Source organism: Dipodomys spectabilis, unplaced genomic scaffold (assembly GCF_019054845.1).
Source record: "Dipodomys spectabilis isolate Male_0828 unplaced genomic scaffold, ASM1905484v1 ptg000207l, whole genome shotgun sequence".
NCBI classification, from domain to species: domain Eukaryota; kingdom Metazoa; phylum Chordata; class Mammalia; order Rodentia; family Heteromyidae; genus Dipodomys; species Dipodomys spectabilis.
The window spans coordinates 5,403,438-5,422,862 of NW_024870884.1; the positions used below are offsets into that span (position 1 = coordinate 5,403,438).

General features: G+C 34.7%; 1 protein-coding gene across 1 annotated transcript in view; it reads left to right on the top strand.

Moving 5' to 3' along the window:
• The first annotated feature begins 530 nt into the window (after window positions 1-530).
• The window catches only part of Cabcoco1 (ciliary associated calcium binding coiled-coil 1), a 101,138-nt gene continuing 82,243 nt past the window's right edge, over window positions 531-19,425 (top strand). Inside the window, exons 1-2 of the mRNA XM_042696468.1 lie at window positions 531-613; window positions 11,860-11,969. Of these exons, the coding sequence (XP_042552402.1) occupies window positions 536-613; window positions 11,860-11,969 (188 nt within the window). The 5' untranslated portion in view covers window positions 531-535. The remainder of the gene's footprint in view (window positions 614-11,859; window positions 11,970-19,425) is intronic.

Genomic DNA, 19,425 nt, shown 5'->3' on the forward strand with positions numbered 1-19,425 from the left:
CCTCTGTTCCCAAGGTTGAGGTACCTTTCCCACACCCCTCCCTCCTTCATTACTTTGGAGTACATCTCCGATTTCACATCATTTTCTTATACTGAAAACTTGGATATATTTCTGCAAAAGATAAGACCATTTTCCCCTCCTCTACACATGACCACAATACTGTCATAAGACTATTCCAAAAGAAAAACAAATCAAGTTTCTATGGATGGCAGGTCCAAGTTGATCTCACGTTCTATAAAAATGAATCTGTCATACATGATCAAAAAATGCTCAGGCCTAATTAATGCCTATGAGCATTCGCATATTGCCCAGTCCGAGGCCCTCTGAACATACACTGGCTCATCAAAACGGAAATGTCTGCCTCTTTTCTAATCGGATGCCACGATCTCTCCCCAGGCTCAGAGACTCGGCCGCTGGGTTCCCCGCCAGGCCCCTGGCCGGGCGGAGGCGGTGGGCCTGGGAACCCCGGGACCTGAGATGCAGGCCCCACCCCGGTTGCCTAGGCGACGAGGGTTGGCTTCACTCCCGCGGCAGCATGGCGGCCACTTCGGTGGGGACGACTCCAGCGGGGACGACCCCCACGGGCCCGACCCCGGGAGGAAGCACGCCAGAGGTACGCCGCCCCTTTTCCGGGCAGGTCCCAGTCTCTTCGCCTCCCAAAGCCTGGCCACTGCGGCGAGGGCCGCCGCTCAGACCAAGGCCTGTCCCGGTGTTGGGAGCTTGGCCTGGCCTGGCAGGTGCTCTGCCTGGTGGGAGGTGGGGCTCGGGGCGGGACAGGAACAGTATAGAGGGGACGGGGTGGGTCCTGAGCCCCGTCTATGGCTCAACCCCCGTCCCCCCAAGTCAGCCCTGGCTCCAGGGGCTTCCAGCAGTGATTATAAACCGTAACTTTGGAGACATTTGCGTTGGGCTGTGGCAAACCCAACCCACCTCACAACCGGGCACTTTCCCCTCAATTATTATTTTTTAAATAAACATGAAAAAGCGAACTCAGGTTTTAAAATAGCCTTGTCCCTTTTGGAAATCGCTGCCAATTGTTTTGTAATGATCAGGGTACTAGTTGCTCAAAAGGTGACAATGAATAATAGCTACGCCCTGCTACTAGACTGAATGCTGCTAGAAACACCAGACCTTGGTGTTTCTGTTATTTTGACATTTCTCTAAATAAATAAATACAGGGTAGGAGACAGGACACAGGACAGGGTCTGCAAAATCTGTCTTCTGGCGGTGGCTTCCTTGTTCTTCATAAACTTGTCTTTGGGAAAAATCACCCCTTAACCTCCATGATCTCCAGGAGCTTCCTCCCGTAAGGCAGATACCCCCTTTCAGTAATAGACTAGTGAGAACCCACTTTACTCAAACTTAATAGCCTGAGATTTTTAACAAAGAGCACATCTGTCATCCCAGATAATTTTTTTAAGTTTAAATTTCCACACTCTGAGTCTATCATATATTTTTTTCTAGGAATTTCTTTCTTCAGTTTTTTTTTAAGATGCTAAAGGATGAATAATAATGTGTTAATTAACATTGCTTTGCTTAGCCTCCTTATTAGTCTAAACAACATGGGCAGAAGATAAGTATATTAGCTGCAATTGTATAAATGAGAAAATGCAAAAAGCCAATAATTTCATGCCTTGCTCTCAGACATGCAAACCCTTCCCAATACAGATCTCTCCCAGTTCCATATGCAGACTGCTAAGCCAAGCCAACTCTCATATGAGCCTTTTGAATAAAATTAGCATACATTAAATGCACATTTTAATGTGATAAACTGGCTTCTAAGCCAGTTACTCCCTTGTGATCGCTAATGTAAGTAATACAATTTCAAAAGTTGCATAGGAAATTTCCCAATTAAATTGCGTTATTTAAACATACATAAAAATTTATGAGCATATATAATTGTCAGTGTACACATACAAATACTTACCTAAGTAGACAATGACCTTTCTAAGAAGATTCTGGTCATTTAAGATCTAATAGGTTTGTGCTTACATTTAGGATACATGTGTGATGATGTAAAGAAGTATGCTCTAGGAAAAATCACATTTTTTTAAAATAAGGGATGAGTTAGGTGAATGACCTACTTATATTTTAGATAATTATCATTTTATGACTGTCATCTTGCCCATTTGTTAAATTTTTAGAGGAGCAGGGATTCCTCATAATGTACAATTCCCAGACAGGACAGTTGACCCATAGAGCTGTGCATTGACTTAAATAGTATGTTCTGTCTAACATGCATTGGTGCTGAATTGGGGTTTTCAGGGTTTAGATGGAAAAGATGGTATGAATTTCTTGTAGTCCATTCTTTTGATTTTTTCTTGTGTCTTTCTCTTTTTATACATTTTTATTATATTTAAGTAGTTGTACAAAGAAGCTCCCATTCTACAAAACAGTATATGAGTACAAAGTGTCTGACAACATTGTCACCATCTCTCTTAACCCATCCCTTCCCTCACTTTTTTTTTAAGTGAGATTGGGTGATTACATAAATTTCACATATTTCACAGTATTGTTGAATAGTGATACTTAGAGTCACAAACACATTTTAACTTTCACAGGCAAATTGACATTATCATGGTCTATACAGTTTGTGAGTTCTATGAGCTTTGACAATACAAGTTATTTTTTCCATATCAGGTGATGTTTACATTTCTTTCCTTTTGCTTAGTGTGGGCTGTTCCCACTTATCCTGTTTCTCCTCCTGGCTTCCCTCTGTTGCGTGCATATATCTACCATTTATGTGGTCCAGAACATGGAGTCATTTAGCAATGATGTGACAAAATGGGTGGCTGTCCTTTGTTTCTTGAGTCCTGCAGTCCTTTGATTTTTACTTGAATATGAAATTCTTTCCAGATCTCCCTCCACCAAGAAATAGGTTCTTTTGGTGTCTTTTCTAATAAATTCCATATCTAAATTGTTGTAGTAATAGACCATCTAGTCAACTGAATCAGGCAATAGTGCAGTATTTCTTAACCTGCAAAATCTACCAGAAATAAACATAAGCTTCCAATCATCTGAGGTTTCCCATTTGTTGGTGATGGCCAACACCTAGAATAAAAACAATTATCCTAATTACGTAGAAGGCACTCAATAAATTGTGATAGCTAATTAAAGTCATAGGTGGTCTAAAAAATGCCAAGAGAAGTAGTTATTGTAGACTAAAATCTTTTCTGTGTGATACTGTGAACATGCAAACATGAGACACAGATCCAGAGAAGTAATTTTTTCAGTGACATTGCATCATAAATTTGCTTGCCAACTTTTTGAGTTTTGCATTCCAGTTTCTTTAGTAATGTTGGACAAAATGCTTCCCCTTAAAATATAAGACTAAACCTTTGGCACTTATCTGTACGAATACATAAGAACAGAGAAAATGAAAGCAAATGTTTGCTGTATATTAGCCTACAAGTGAAACGTTTCTAAATATGTACTTAGAATTCAGTGATCAGTGTTCTAGTTTGTTTATAAACTTTCTTAAAAGCTATAGAAATACTATATGGTAAGTAGAATCATTTAGGGACTCTGCTGTATGTTTCAACTAAGAAGAAAATACAAATGATTATTTCCCATTTACTTCTGAATAATGCCTTTTCAAGAGCCATCATATCCCAAATACCCATAGTTGATAGATTTTTATTGCATTTGGGTCCTTATCAGGACAAGGATGAGTGATGTCACTTGTCTTAGGGGTCATCAGCGTGTCTAGAAGAAATCCACAGAACATTTTCTCCTCATTAAGTGTTAGAAAGTAGGCCGTTCTCTGCTACTGGTAAGTTAGAGAAAAATCTTAGGGTCAATTTGAACTGTAAAAGGGTTTGGCACTTTCATTATCATTCAAGAAGTACCTATTGAAATGATGAATACCTCATCATTTCAATGTATGGAAGTGTTATAGTTGCATAGTTTACATCATTCTATATAGTACTGATATAACACAATGTTAGAATATAGTGCTGGCATTTATCAGACATCCAAGACCTCTAGCAAATACCAGCTGTAGTTATGAAGACATTGACAACCGTTAGCTTGTCTGTCACTGGTCTTTGTAACTCTTTCTAAAAATGTCCTGCTCTTATGCTTTCTGTCTTTCCCTCAAGTGGTATCAAATAATCTTCCATTTCTTTCTAATATTTAAATTTTTTCAATTAAAAATTATTATAAAGGCGATGTACAGTGTGTTACAGTTACATGAGTAACTTTTGAACAGTGTCACCCCTCCTTCATTCTATTTCCCCTCTCTGCTTTCCGCCCCCAAAAGTTGCATAGTTCATTTCCAATATAGTGTCCAGTGCCTTTCACTGCTGAATTGGTTCACCCTCTTTCCCACCATTTTTGTGATTCCCCTTCCTCTCCCTAAATCGGATAAATTTACATACACGACAAAGGGTACAATTTTTTAAGAACCAATATAAAGTATCAATATGGAACCTGGCACCCAAATACAAATATTGCCATCCTTTAACCAAATCCTCATAAATTCAAGAAACTTTAGAGCATTTACATGACACTCATACAGATAACTTATTTTAAACATGTGTGCAATTGATAAAGATCTTACCATGTCATTCTCTTTTGCTCAATTTGCAACTTCACCCTCTGTGAACCAGGTGGACACTTGTTTTTGAGCTGACTTTGTTGGGAGTTTAGGCTTGAAGCAAACTAATTTTTTTCCCCATTTCCCTTTGCCGTTCATCAGATATTATGTATTCAGTTGGACTGCTTCTATTGTTAGTTTATATAGTTATACCCAATTGTTTCACTGATATTTCTATCACTTTTATAATATATTATGATCAAATCCATCCTTTTAGTTCTCTTTCTTCCCCTCTTTTCTCTCTGTTTTCAACAATTTCATAACATTTCATTATTCTAATGCACACAATATGAAATACATCAATCATATGCACCCATTCTTCAAAGTCTGACTGGAAATAATAATGAAACTCTTTGTTATTTTAAGTTTTATTTTTGTTTAAACTAAGAGTTTGACAAGACTTAATTTTTGATAAATGTATTTTGTATATGTGAAATGAAGATCAAATTTTGTTTCCTCCTAGCAGTAAATCATAATTGTCAGGCTTATTTGATGAATAAACCATTACTTCTCTTTTCCAATGAAAGTGCACTGACTATTGCTATTACATTGTTCACATATATAAAAACAAGCACAAAGATGGATAAACTTGGATGAGAGTAAAGAATTCAGGATGTACATGTGTTTAAATACATATTACAAATGTAGAAACACATGAATGTATATAACTTATGTGTATATAATTAATTTTGGGATCCTCTATTCTTTTCCACTGCTTAGTTGATCCACTCTTGTATCAATATTATAACACATTTATGTTAGCTTTAATATCTAACTTGGAAAGGTCCATATGTTTATTTTTCTTTTTTCCAAGTGTATTTATCCTCCCATAAGGACTTAAAAGTTTTCTTGTATAGTTTTAGAACAATCTTATTGAGATTTGAGATTGTCAAATTGTATTGTATTTATATAAAATTGTATTGTCATTGTATTATATTTACAATATGGTAGAGTATTTCATTTTTAAATGTGAAGGTTTCTAATACATTTATCTATTCTTGATATTTGGATAAAGTTTTATGATTTTATAAAGGTTTTAAGCTTTCCTTATATTTAAAACCAAATGTAATTTAATCAAATTTTTATTACTATTTTTTAATTAGTTTGTTAGAGAGAGCGAGAAAAGCAATGGGCATTTATACACTTGTGTTATATGTAACTGTTTTAATAAATGCATTATTAATTCAAATCATTTAACACAATATTAGCTTTCATAAGTATTTAATCACATATTAATCTTCAGAAAAGCTTTTTCTTATTGCCTTATTTCTAATATTTAAGCCACAGACTTAATTTTCTTAATCATAGTCTTATTTTAGTTCTTAGTTTTTATAAGAATGACTATTGCTTCATGTAATGTGATATTTGCTGTTGATTCTGGCAAATGGTCTCTTTTAAATTTAACTCATTTTTCTATTTATATTTTCCAAGAATTTGCTGCATAGTTTACACAGTGCTGTCTCAGCATTTATTTATGTAATCAAAAATTTGTATAATGTAAATTGACATAAAATTATGTTAAGGCTCTTAATGATGAGCCATCCTTTATTTCTAGATTAATCTTATTTCTGTGAATTAGTCTTATTTTGGCATAATGATAATGAATTATTCTTTAATATACTACTATATCTAACTTTCTAAAATACATTTTATACTTTTTGCATCTAATTCACTAGTGCTTTGAGTTTATAGTATCTTCTTGTTGTTGTTTGCTAGTAGTTCAGGGTTTCATTTGTTAGCTCTTCTGGATTCTTAGTGATGAACTTTCCACAAAATATGACACTAATAGAGAACTTGTATGCTTTTAATTCCACAGTACTTCAAATATAATACCATCTTGACGAATGATGTTAAAAAAGCAAGTTCCCATTTAGTTCATGTTTAGTCAGGTCATTTGGTAACTTACTCAGAAGTCTTGCATTTCAGTGAAATTTTAAAAAGTATTGACAGTGTGACATATATATATATATATACATATTTGCTTGCATTTTCTTTAATCACATTTGTCAAAGACCTGATTGTTTCATTTATATATATTGAGTATTACTGATTCTTCTCTTACCTCAGGTGCCAATGTGGCATATTCAGGCATTGCACTGTAGTTTATTTGTTTTTAGACTAGAAAACAAAAGCCACTCAAAACTTGGCATTTGTACACAAGCCTATGTTCCTGGGGCTAGGAGACCCTTCTTTACTATCAAATGAAATCCATTCTCTTTCTTTTCTAATAAGCATTTATTAAGATTTTTTTCTGTCCTAAAACATGACTAGTGGTGGATGCAAACATACTCCCTGAAGCTTATATATTAGGAAGAAAACTGACACAGAAACGTGGAATGTTTAGATATTGGAGGGAAGAGAAATCAGACAAAAGATTATCAGGTAAGTAATACCAGGCTTAAAATTTTATTGCTCTTGGAATTGCTGCTCCAGTCCACCTGGTGGTGGATTAAGATGAAATGATGATGTCATTTAGCTTACATAGTTATCTATTGGAGATGCAATTTCACAGAGAAAGCATCAATTACACATCCCAGGTTATTCTAGCTTCTTTGTGAATTTTCTATGTATCTTTAGTTTTTATAAAGCAGAATGTGTGCGATGAAAGATCAGAGAGTTTTTTAGTCACCTAATATTCTTTCTAATGTGAAGCACAGTAGAAACACACCAAAAAAGAAGCATGATTTTAAAATAGATCCAGGAATATAATTGAAAACAAAAACCCAGAGGAAAACTCTACTAAAAGATGATTATCTTAATCCTGCAAGTTTTAGTAAAAAAAAAAAAATAGAACTAATATTAGACAACTTAACTAGAATTATTATTGTCCAAAAAGTTAAGATTCTTATGTTCTCTTTTATATAGTTCCTGTGTGACCTACTTTCTTTCTATCTGGAGAGTTTTCAAATCAAATCAATTGTGCCAAATGTCTGTATAATTCACTTTTCAGGTGTATATTTATTTATTATTAGTAATGACAATTTTATTTGCACTAGCGCGTATAAAATGATTTTTATATGACTCCAAACCTCCAAATCACTTGGCATACATTATAAAATTAATTAGTAGTCAGTCTATCGTGAGATTCTGGGTTCCTCTAAGTCCTGAGGTTTTCCTCAGACCCTTCCAGGTAATAGTGTCATCCGGTGATGAAGATGAGTCTAGGCAGTCACTTAGCAATGGATGTTGACATGCCAGGATCTGCAGAATTCTAAAAAGAAGTGAAAGACAGTCTGCCTCAGGAATTTACAATCTAATGGGATTGACAGCATAGCAATAATTACTTTTCATTGTTAATAAAAAAATTGTGTGTTATCAAAACACATTTAAACAAACACACTGCCATATATTAGGAAACAAAATACGGTCACATAAAAACTGAGTGATATAGATAAGTATTCAAATGTTTTTTTTGTTTTTTTTCCTTTCATGCAATTGTTTCTATCATATTTATAAGATGATTTCTATGTTGCTTTGTATGTCCCTCCCCCACAGTATAACCCATACTTTCACTGTTTTTGATGTTGGTATAATTTGTGGAGTGGAAGGGGGAAAAAAAAACAAATCGTTTAAATAGGGATACAGGTGGACCCATTGCAACAATGAAATGTACAAATCGTTATGTTGAAAAACAACTTTGGAAGGGGTTGGGGGGAGGATCGGGTGGGGGGGAAGAGAGGAGTATGGGAAGGGATGGGAAGGGGACACAAAGAGGAGGCAACAATGCTTGATAAGATATGTACTCATTATCTTGCCCATGTAATTGTAACTCCTCTGTACAGTATTCTCACAATTAAAAGAGAGAGAGAGAGAGAGAGAGAGAGGAAGAAAGAAAGAAAGAAAGAAAGAAAGAAAGAAAGAAAGAAAGAAAGAAAGAAAGAAAGAAAGAAAGAAAGAAAGAAAAAGAAAGAAAGAAAGAAAAGAAAAAACTGAGGGATATGATTCAATTTATGTCGGAGTGCCCAACTGCTGCAAAGTACTACAATTAGAACTAAAATATTTTCCTTAAGGAGTTAATCTAACCCTATGACCTTGTTTAGGTTAATTTGTCCATCCTAGATCACAAAAAGGATGTTTTATAATAAGATAGCATATTTTATTTTTACACTAAGACTTTTAAATAAAAAAATGCAATAACTGAATACTAACTTGCGAAGATTACAATTCCTATACTCTCTAAGCTACTAACCATTACTAATAAATGTTAGCTTTGAGATATTTTTTCTATTGAAATTAGAAAAGTTTAGTGTATTATCTGGCAAATGGTAGCAAAGCATATTTTTACTGCTCTCATTTATTGGTGCCCATTTACTGGACTCCAATAATAATTATTATTTGGTGAATTAAAATATTTTCCCCTTTTGCACTCCAGATCTCGCTCTCCTTGATTTTTGTGCAGCTGCTATTGTCACCCGCTTATTTCATAGCCTCCCCTTCTGCCTCCTATTCACATCTCTTCTCTTCCTGCTCTGGCTTTGGGCAATATCACCCTTTCCCACACTTACATTTGACTCCTAAGCCAAGATCTTTCAAACTGACTTGACTTCAGCATTTCTAATTAACTTCTAAATATTTCACGCTTACTATGCATGTTCCAACCTAAAATCTAACATTGAAATTGAACTCAACATTTTGCCTTTGTAAAACCATCATCCTCTCCTAACTTCATTTCTACTGATGGAACAAGGGTGCCATGTATAATTGTGGAGGATGAGCTCTGAAGAGGAGCACTGGGCTGCAGGGTTAGTAGGAGCTGAAATTAGTTGTTTCAGCCATGGGAGAAGCCTTTTTACTACTTCCTTCAACCTGAACAGCTTCTGTCTAACCCTCAGAGGTGGACTAGGTGTCATGAGTGAGAAACACCAATATTTCTTCAAGTTACCTACATCAAAAACCCAGAATCTGCATTCATCCCTCTTTTAATCCCTCACTGATATCAAATGCTATATATACCTCCTTTCTTCCCATCCAAACAGCCAGGAGGACAGTGCCATCAAGTGTTTCATCTCTCGCTATTATAATGAACTCTCCCTCTCCTCATTTTAACTATTCCTGTTTTTTTCTAATTGCTCCTACTTTTCTTTTCTTTTTTTTTTCCGCTCCTACTTTTCTTTACCCTGCAACAAATTACCTTTCCCTAAAGCATATTTTCATCTTGTCATTTCACTGCTCAGAAACTTCATGGGTTCCTTATTACTTGTTTTATTAAGAAAAAAAAATCCCTAGCTTGTCATTCTTCAACTAGTCAAGGCTTAAAAATATTTATGGTCCCTTGCACAATATCTTACAGTTTTTAAGCACCCAATACATATTTTTTTGGCTCATTAAATTTAAGATCTCCCAGAATGTTCTTGGTCCTCATTGCCTACCAAGTACAACTGATCCCAAACCCCTGTCCTCAGCACCTCTCCGAACTGTTTGATATTTCTTCAAACAATCTTTTACTGTTTTGTCCATTGATTCATTCACTTAGGCCATTATCCACATCCACTGCTGAAAAACAAAAATCATCCATGGACCTCCTCTCTATAAACTTTACCTGGCCTGCCCTGCCCTTGTCTCTTTTGGACTGAACACTCCATTAACCATGAGTCATTTACTGGTTTTTTTTTTTAACTTGGTCACCCTTACTATGTTCCTCTCACTAAAGTGTTTGAGGTCAGTATGTTTTTCTTATTTGTCTTTTCTTCCTCTTGGGCCACTGAGTTCAAAGAGGAATGTTGAATAATAAACATACGTTGAATTGTAAGACATCACCCAGTTTTATATTTGGTCAAAGGACAGACTGGTTATCTGATTTTTTCCAGTGGAGATGTACCAATAAATAATACTGGAAAAACAAAATGTCTAAAGAGCCTTATATATAAAATATACTTAGAACTCAAGCAATTAAACTTTCCCAAAACAAAAATCCTCAAAGAAACAACAACCCAATCAATAAATGGCTAAACACTTAAAAAAGACTTCTCAGAAGAAGAAATGAGAATGGGCAATAGATACAAGAAAAGATGTTCAAAATCTCTGGCCATAAAATAAATGCAAATCAAAACAGCACTAAGATTCTACTTTACCCTAGTTAGAATGGCCATTATCAAGAAAACTAACAGTAACCGATGCTGATGGGGATGTGGCCAAAAGGGAATGATACTACACTCTTGGTTGGAACATAAACTTGTTCAACCACTCTGAAAAGCAATATGGTGATTCCTCAAAAGACTACACATAGAGCTTCCCTATGACCCACGATCCCACTCCTGGGCATTTATTCAAATGACCACAAACCAGGCCACACTCAAGCCACCAGCACAACCATTTTCACTGCAGTATTGTTTACCATAGCCAAGATATGGAATCAACTCAAATGCCCCTCAGTGGATGAATGGATTAAGAAAATGTGGTATATATACAATGGAATTTTATGCTTCCATCAGAAAGAATGGCATAGCCCCATTTATAAGGAAATGGAAAGACCTGGAAAAAATTATACTAAGTGAAGTAAGCCAGTCCCAAAGATACATAGGCTCCATGGTTTCCTTCATTTTTAATAATTAAAATGTACCTATAAATCTACAAGTAAACCTAATGGATAGTAAAAGACAAATAATTACACTTCGACTTGATTAATTAAACAGCACTCTAAATATTCACATAGTGAGAACAGAGGATATTCTTAGGAGAGGATCACAAGGGCTCAATAGCTGTATGCATATAATCATATAAAATGATGATTATCAAAATGAACTGCAAGAAATGGAATCAAGAGATTTCTATTGTACTGTTGGTATTTCCTTGTTTTCCTTTTTTCTTTGGTATATTCCATTCCGTTTCTGTTTTTTTTTTTTTTTATTTCTGTACCCTTTCTGTATAGTTTATCTGCTTTGGGGAAGAAAAGGGAATGCTGGGACAAAGGGTGAACTAATTCAGGAGTGAAACTCACTAGGCATTATGTTGGAAATGAACCATTCAACTTGGAGGGTGGTGGTGGTGGGGAGTTAGGAGGGGAAAAACTGGGAGAGAATGAGAGAGGGGGTGAGACTATTCAAAAGAAAATATACTTATTACCTGACTTGGGAAACTGTAATCCCTCTGTATATCACCTTAAGTCTTGAAATGAATTCCAAAAAGTGGGGAAAAGAACTATCTAATAACTTGTTTTAAAATATTTTTCTGACAGCAACTAACCCATAGAAAGATGCATTTTTATATGATCAGGTTTCATATGTAAAACATATGATTGAATAACGCATTCTATTTTTTTGTAGAAAAATTCTTCATCTGAGGAGGAAGGAGAATTTTTGTCTTCAGATTTTCTATCAATTGAGCAGATCACAAATTTGCTAGCTGAGGACATTGGAGCAGATGGAATTCAAGAGTAAGCACTTTATTATCTCAGACACACATAGATCAGTTCTAGATTTTTATCTATAAAGGACCACAGTGGATAATTTTACCTATTAAAACTTTTTTCAAAACATGTATTATTATATTGTGTACTGAAATATATTCAGATTCTGGAATACCAGAATTAAAAAATACTTGATTTCTTTTTTACTGCTTGGCAGTTTTCTTTATGAGAGAAATACATGACAAATCAACCTGTTACTATTAACCAAGAATAAGGTTTATTGTTAAAAGCAGCCATTAGCATATTCTGCTGCTTTGTTTTTCCTTTTTTTCTTTCCTTCATGAGAAATTCAATATTTGCAACAATCAAGGGCTATCTTCAATATTGCTAGTCAATGCATTTTATGATTTGGTGAATCCCAAATGTTAGCTAGCTACCTGTGATTTTTTTCAGAAATGAAACTCTAAATATTCTGGTTGCTTAAAATGTAAATATGACCACATGTATAGGCAATGATTCTAACATATATACCCCTCACCCTTTAGACCAATTATTTTTCCAGCAAGTCACTTATATATAAAATATTAGCCAAATATATTAAACAAGACAATTTTTAAAAGAGGTTTTAAGTTATTGCTTACTGTTAAAATTATACCCTTGAAAATTGGAAACTGATTGGCCATACTCTGAGGAAAGGGAGGTTGTTGCAATGTGCTAAACCACAGTGCCTGTGTCTACTCTCTCGGCTACTGCTCAAGACACAGGAAGATGTCTTGTCCCATAATGGACTAATAGAAAATGACTCTGTCAGTGATTATCACTGGCAAATCTTACAAATTTCATGGAATACAGGTGATTTACTATCGAGAAGGAACTATGACAGATTTCTTGGTAGAAGAAAAAAAATCTAAGAAAAGACTTACCAAGAGCAGGTAAATAACCTTGACAGCCCTTCTTCCAAGATGCTCTTTACCTCCACTGCTCTCAGACTCTGCTAAGAATTAAAGATCTGTAATTTGGCCATCCTGCCTATTGTCTGCATCTTTACAAGCCTTAGTTGCCAAATTAAAATTTCCCCAGATCTCAAACAAATAGCTTGTGACAAATTTACCATTTATTTAGGAATGAATGTTTATTGGGAATTCTGGTTCTTAATGTAAGAGCTGATATTTAAAAATGAGTTAATTGTGCTGGTATCATTGGTTATGTTTTTTTTTATTTTTCCATTTCTAGACTATCTCAAATGTCACTGATCATTGCAATGGGAAAGAGTAATAATAATTTTGCAAGGCAAAATAATTTTAACCTAATACTAAGCAAATACAATTCAAATTACAGATATTGATACAGTTTATAATAATTATTTGTATTGGATATTAAATACAAAATATTATATTAAACGCAATTAGTATTAAATGAAGGAGGTACCTTCAAGAATCATGCGTGTACTGCTGCATATCCTACTTTAGGTAACTTTTTTAAAAATTCTTTTCTTTCTTTCTTCTTCTTGTATTTTTTGGTTTGGGGATTTTTTTGTTTTTGTTCTTTTTGGGGCTTGGGTTGTTTTTGTTTTTGTTCTTTTTTGGTCATTGGCTCTGTGTTGTTAAATATCTAAATTCTGGAAATCTTTATGGGGGAGGCCTTGTACAAATGCAGCAGTGAGTAATATAAAAATAGTTGGGGTTAATAGCAGGCTGACTTTTTCAACTGTCTTGATGTAAAATCACCTAAAGCAATTTGGAATTATAGAATATCCTTGAATAAATTGCATCACTAAAAATGATGAATATTATGAGCCACTTCTTTGTGATTTTTTGTGTTTTTTATGATTTTTGTAGTAGCAACCCTGAAATATTTTCAATCAATCAGTTACTTCGAAATTAATGTAGCAATATTGTAGATAGGAATTATGTAATTTTCAAAATGACAAATACCAATTATTCTGTCATCAAGTGATAGAAGTACACCAAAGCTATACTATATACAAAGCATAATCTTATCTAAATAAATCATCAGAAATCAGCTCATTACCTCTTAAAACTAAGAATTATTCTCCCTGAAAGGAGCCAATCAAATGAATCATTAAAGTATCATCTAGCACATTTTTGGAATACACTTTAAACAAAGTTAGATGTTTAAGTATACTTCTTATGATCTCTTAGCTGCTTGCTATCAATCATAATTTCTTCTATTAGAATTTTTCCAGATCCTTAAAAAAATATGGGAAATAAATTAAAAATAAACTAAATTAAAAACAAAAACTAACCCAGAATCATCTTTTAACAATCTTTCTATGGCTAAGAGCCTCTATTCCCTTTGTAGCATTTAAAAGGCTTATTTCTGCAAGTCATCAGACTCAGGAAGTCAAGTGTACTCCAACTTCAGAAACACATGCAAGAATAATGTGAATGTTTTATGTAAAATCTTGAAGGGAAAGGTAGCTAGACCGATCCCCTGTCTCAATCCCTGTCTGTCCCAGTTCAGCCTTAGACATTCTCCTTGCCATCCCTCATACTGCAGCTTTGGCCATCTCTCTCCCTCTCCCTTGTCCCATTTCTCTTATGTCTGGAAAAAAAAAAGTTTTCACATTTTTCTGGTAAATGCAAAGAAACTTTGCTTTCAAGTTATAGCAGTATCTTGCTCCAAATGACTCCCTGCCTAATATCCTTTGTAGCAAAATGACTGGGCAAAGGCTGGAGATATTGTTAAATTCTGTGGTTCAGATTAAAGGGGAAAATTCAAATGGTACTAGGGAAAATGGTGGAGAGGGTGCCAAGGGGACCAGAAGTAGCGGAAGGTCAAAAAGATTCATTTAAGCATCATTAAACACAAATATCAAAAGTAAAGAGCAAAGAACATACACAAATAGTCAGGTCAGATATTTAATTAGCAAAATGTAGCATGCAGAGAGCAGATGAAGAGAAACTTAAAAGGAAAACTAACTGCTAGAAACAGGAGAAAATGCTACACAAAGACTGGTAATTAAAGAAGGTTCTGATACCACAAAACATATCAAGATGATAAAATATGTAAATAAGAAACTTTTAGAAAGAAACAGGCTACTAACAGTAAAGAATAAAACTAATGAAATTCTTATCTTGGTGAAAATTGAGTCAGTAACAAGAGACATACAATTAAGCCAAATTAGAAGTTGTTAGAATATACATTTGATGTAATTATTCAGATAAAATTAAATTTCCTAAAATAGCTGTTTTAGTCCAACAAAACTTCAGATATCTTCTTGTAGCTAGAAGAAATTCACCCAAAAAGGAACATCTTTTTTTCCTTAGCAATGTTAGACAGCAGAAATAAAAGGAATGAAAAGTCGTCAAAATTTAGGGAGACAAAAATAAGATGATTCCATGCTGATTGCCAGCGGCTCATGTTGAAAGCCAGCCCAAGAAGAAATGTCTGCAAGACTCTATGTCAAAGCAAAAACAAAACAAACCAAACAATAATGCCAAAAGCAGGACTTGAGGTGTGTTTCAAATGATAAAATACCAGCAGAGCAACCAAACACACACACACACACACACACACACACACACACACACACACACACACACGCACACACACAGCAGATCATTTGGTAATTCCAGAATAAAATAACAGTGTGAACCGGGTGCAGGTGGCTCATGCCTGTAATCCTAGCTACTCAGGAGCCTGAGATCTGAGGATCTCGGTTCAAGGCCAGCCCAGGCAGGAAAGTCTGTGAGACTCTTATCTCCAATAAACCACTAGAAAACCAGAAGTGGCGCTGTGGCTCAAGCAGTAGAGCATTAGTCTTGAGCTGAAGAGCTGAGGGACAGTGCCCAAGCCCAGAGTTCAAGCCACACAACCGACCAAAATAATAATAATAATAATAGTGTGGATTTTTTATTATGGTGACAAGGAGCCATATTATAAGTAATAGCTCAGAAAAGACAGCTTTCGTCTGGTTTATCTTACTGAAAAATCTACCTATTAATCCAGCTGAAAGACTAATGAATTCATGGGTGAATTATAAATAATAATAATGGTAAAATTGCCGATACAAAACTGTGATATAGAAGTCTTGCCATGAAACTCATTTTAAATTAAAATGAAGTCTAGTATGATAATGACAACTTGAAACAACTATTCTAGAACTGTTCTGTTAAAGTGGGTGTGCACATGAGGAAAAAAGTAATCTAATTTACTCCTCTCACCAAAATAAAATTGAATTTCAAAATGCTTTTTAAAAATTGTACCACAAACATAAAAGGGTTGGCCTGGCACCAGTTAACTTATGCCTTTAATCCTAGCTCTTCAGGAGGCTGAGACTCTGGGGAACACAGCTTCAAGCCAGCCTGGGCAGGAAAGATTCTTATCTTCAATTAACCACACCAGAAAGCTAGAAGTAGAACTGTGGTTCAAGTGATAGAACACCAGCCATAAGCAAAAATGCTAAGGGACTATGCTGAGGCCTTGATTTTAAGCCCTAGTTCCAGCACATTTAATTAATTAACTAATTTATTAATTAAATTTAATGTAAAGAGATAGTATTCCCAATTATACAGAAGCTCTAAGAAGTTATTTTAAATTCATTTGTGGGACAGTGCTGAGGTTTGAACTTAAGGACTTGTTCTCTCACTTAGTTTTCTTGTTTAGGGCTGGTACTCAACCATTTTAGCCTTCATTCTAGCAAAATGCTAGACTGATATTGTCTCTCAGATGTTTCTTCCCAGGTTGGATTTGAACTGTCATCCTCCATATCTTGGCCTTCTGAATAGTTCAGATTGTGTAAGTGCCTGGCTAGAAATTTATCTTTAAAAGTAACAAAACACACAAAAAAGTCCATTGTAATGAATATGCCAAAATTGCATAAGATCGTTATTTTTACAGTAAATTAATAAATATTAAAATTATGGACAAAATCCAAACTATACTGGAATGTGAAAAAATGGAGCTTTTGTGTGATATTAAAAGGACATTTATTTGGCACCACCTTTCTGGAGGGAACTTTAGAAATACATTTTATATGCCAAATATAACCTAGCAATCCCAATTTTAAAAATTTATTGCAGAAGATCACTGGAGTTTTGGAAAGATCTTAATCATTTTTTCCTTACTCTAACTTCTTAACCAATGGAGAATATTGAAGCTCATTTGGGAATATGTAGTCCTAATATATATTTAGCATTATTTAGAGCTCTCTTTCTAACTGGAAAGACTAGAGAGTATGTGAGGGTTTTCAATTTCTACCTCCCTCCTACAATTTGAATATTTTTCTCCTTTATATTTATGGCAAACTTCTTTCTAGTTTTGTTTTCTCAATTTATTCTTTTGTATGTTTTTTATTGTAAAAAATACTGTACAGAGGGGTTACAGTTACATGAGCAAGGTAATGAATACATTTCCTATCGAGCATTGTTGCCTCTTCCTTTGTAATGTTGTTGTTGGTCATGCCGCAGTTTGTTTTTTATGGTCTGTTTAATAGATTAATTTATTGGTCTTTTTCTTTTTGATTTGAATTTAGGGGAATGTACTTAAGAAATTGTGTCCAAATATGACAAATATATGTTTCTATTTTTTTAATCATACTGTTGAATATTAGTTGTTCAGTCTTAGTCCAGTTGGATTTTATTTCAGTGTATTGGGTAGATAGAAATTTTTCCCATATAGATAAAGAGTCCTCACAGCACTGTTGATTTCACATTCCCCTTACTGATGTGAAATATCATCTCTCTTGTTTATCAAGCTCTCATGAATATTGAGCCAGTTTCCTACCTGTTCCATGGCCTACTTATTTATTCCATAACAAGGCCGCAAATTGTTATCCACTTTTTTACTTTCTTTTAAGACTAAATAATACAGTACATGAAATACTAAAAAATGATGCTTAAAGTTAACCTTTGAAAAAAATCACTTTTGCTAAATAATGTCCAATGTAAATTAAAGATACTGGGCTGGTAGAGTAAACAGAGTAGAGTAAACTCTACCACTAGTAAACTAAACCTACCACTGTCACTATAAGGGACTGAATCTACCAATTTTGTTGTCTATTTGACAAAATATATTAAAAGGTATAGTTACAGATAACAGTAAAAAAATGTATTAATTTAAAAAACAAATCCTGTACACAACCATGAGCACATGCACACACACACACACACACACACACACACACACACACACACACACACACACTGATACTGATGATGATACTATCCAAGCCTCCTTAACTCAAACAACTTTGACATCAGCTTAGTTCTGAATTTCCTAATATGTGACATATAATTTCTCTAACTGATATATAAGTGTTATAAGATGGCTTCTTATTTAGTTGGTCTTATTTTTGTTCACCAAAAGGAAGTAAGCCACATATTTAGTTGTAAATTAATTTTAAAATCCAGAAATGGGCCTATCACTGAAAAATAATTCTTACTGATAATACTTGCATACTGAATGGTACTATTGGGTATTATTGTAAAGGGATTAGATTATAGAGATTGCACAGGAAAACCACACCTCAGTTTTGACTTTGAAATTGACTCTGTTATCAGTGATAGGGATATTGGAAAGTTGGCTAACCACATACCAATATAAGCTTTATTTGTTCCTAAACATATTTGATTCTGCTGGACATAGCGCTTTGATCCTGTAGCTTGGTTTAATTTTATGACTAATGAGGACTAACTTTAGGGAGATCATGATATGTTACACACATCTTCCTCCCTTCCTTTCCCTCAGAAGGGACAAGGAAATACCAATTGTACATTTGTCAAAACAGGGAGAACGCTGAAAACCAAATCCAGGAAATTTGAAGATGATTTCTACACTCATAGACCATGCAGAAGTGTAGGAGAAAATATAAAAAAGATATATACACTTTCAGATCTTTGAATGAGCTAAAATTATACTTGTTCTCCTAGGAAGAAACCTCTAAAATGCCAGACTAAGTACCCCTAGTAGCATTTGCAAGACCAAAGTATATAGACTGGTACCTCAGGAAGTAGACAGTTTATGTAATAGCAAAACAGAACCCACCTATAATTTTCTTCATTTTTCCCCAGTAATAAAATAATAATAATAAATGCTATAATAATGGAAAAGTCCTGCAAACAGAAAATGACTACTAGTTTGTAACATAAGCAGGTCTTCACCTCCAAAGGATTACTTGAAAGTAGCTGCCTAAGAACAAACATGATTTTTTTTCAAAGATTCGTAAAATGCAAAAAATATGCATAAAAAACCCAATGTAAGCTGAGCACTGGTGGCACATTCCTGTAATCCTAGCTACTCAGGAGGCTGATATTTGAGAACTATAGTTCAAACAGGAAGGAGACTCCACTAAACTATTCAGAAAAAAACTGCAAGTGGTGTTGTGGTTTAAGTTGTAGAGGGCTAGCATTGCTCAGGAACAGCACCCAGGCTCCAAGTTCAAGCCCCAGCACTAGCTAAAGGAAAAAAAAATCAGTGCAAGGATATAAAACATGAGAGGATGAATGGGAAAGAGAAATAG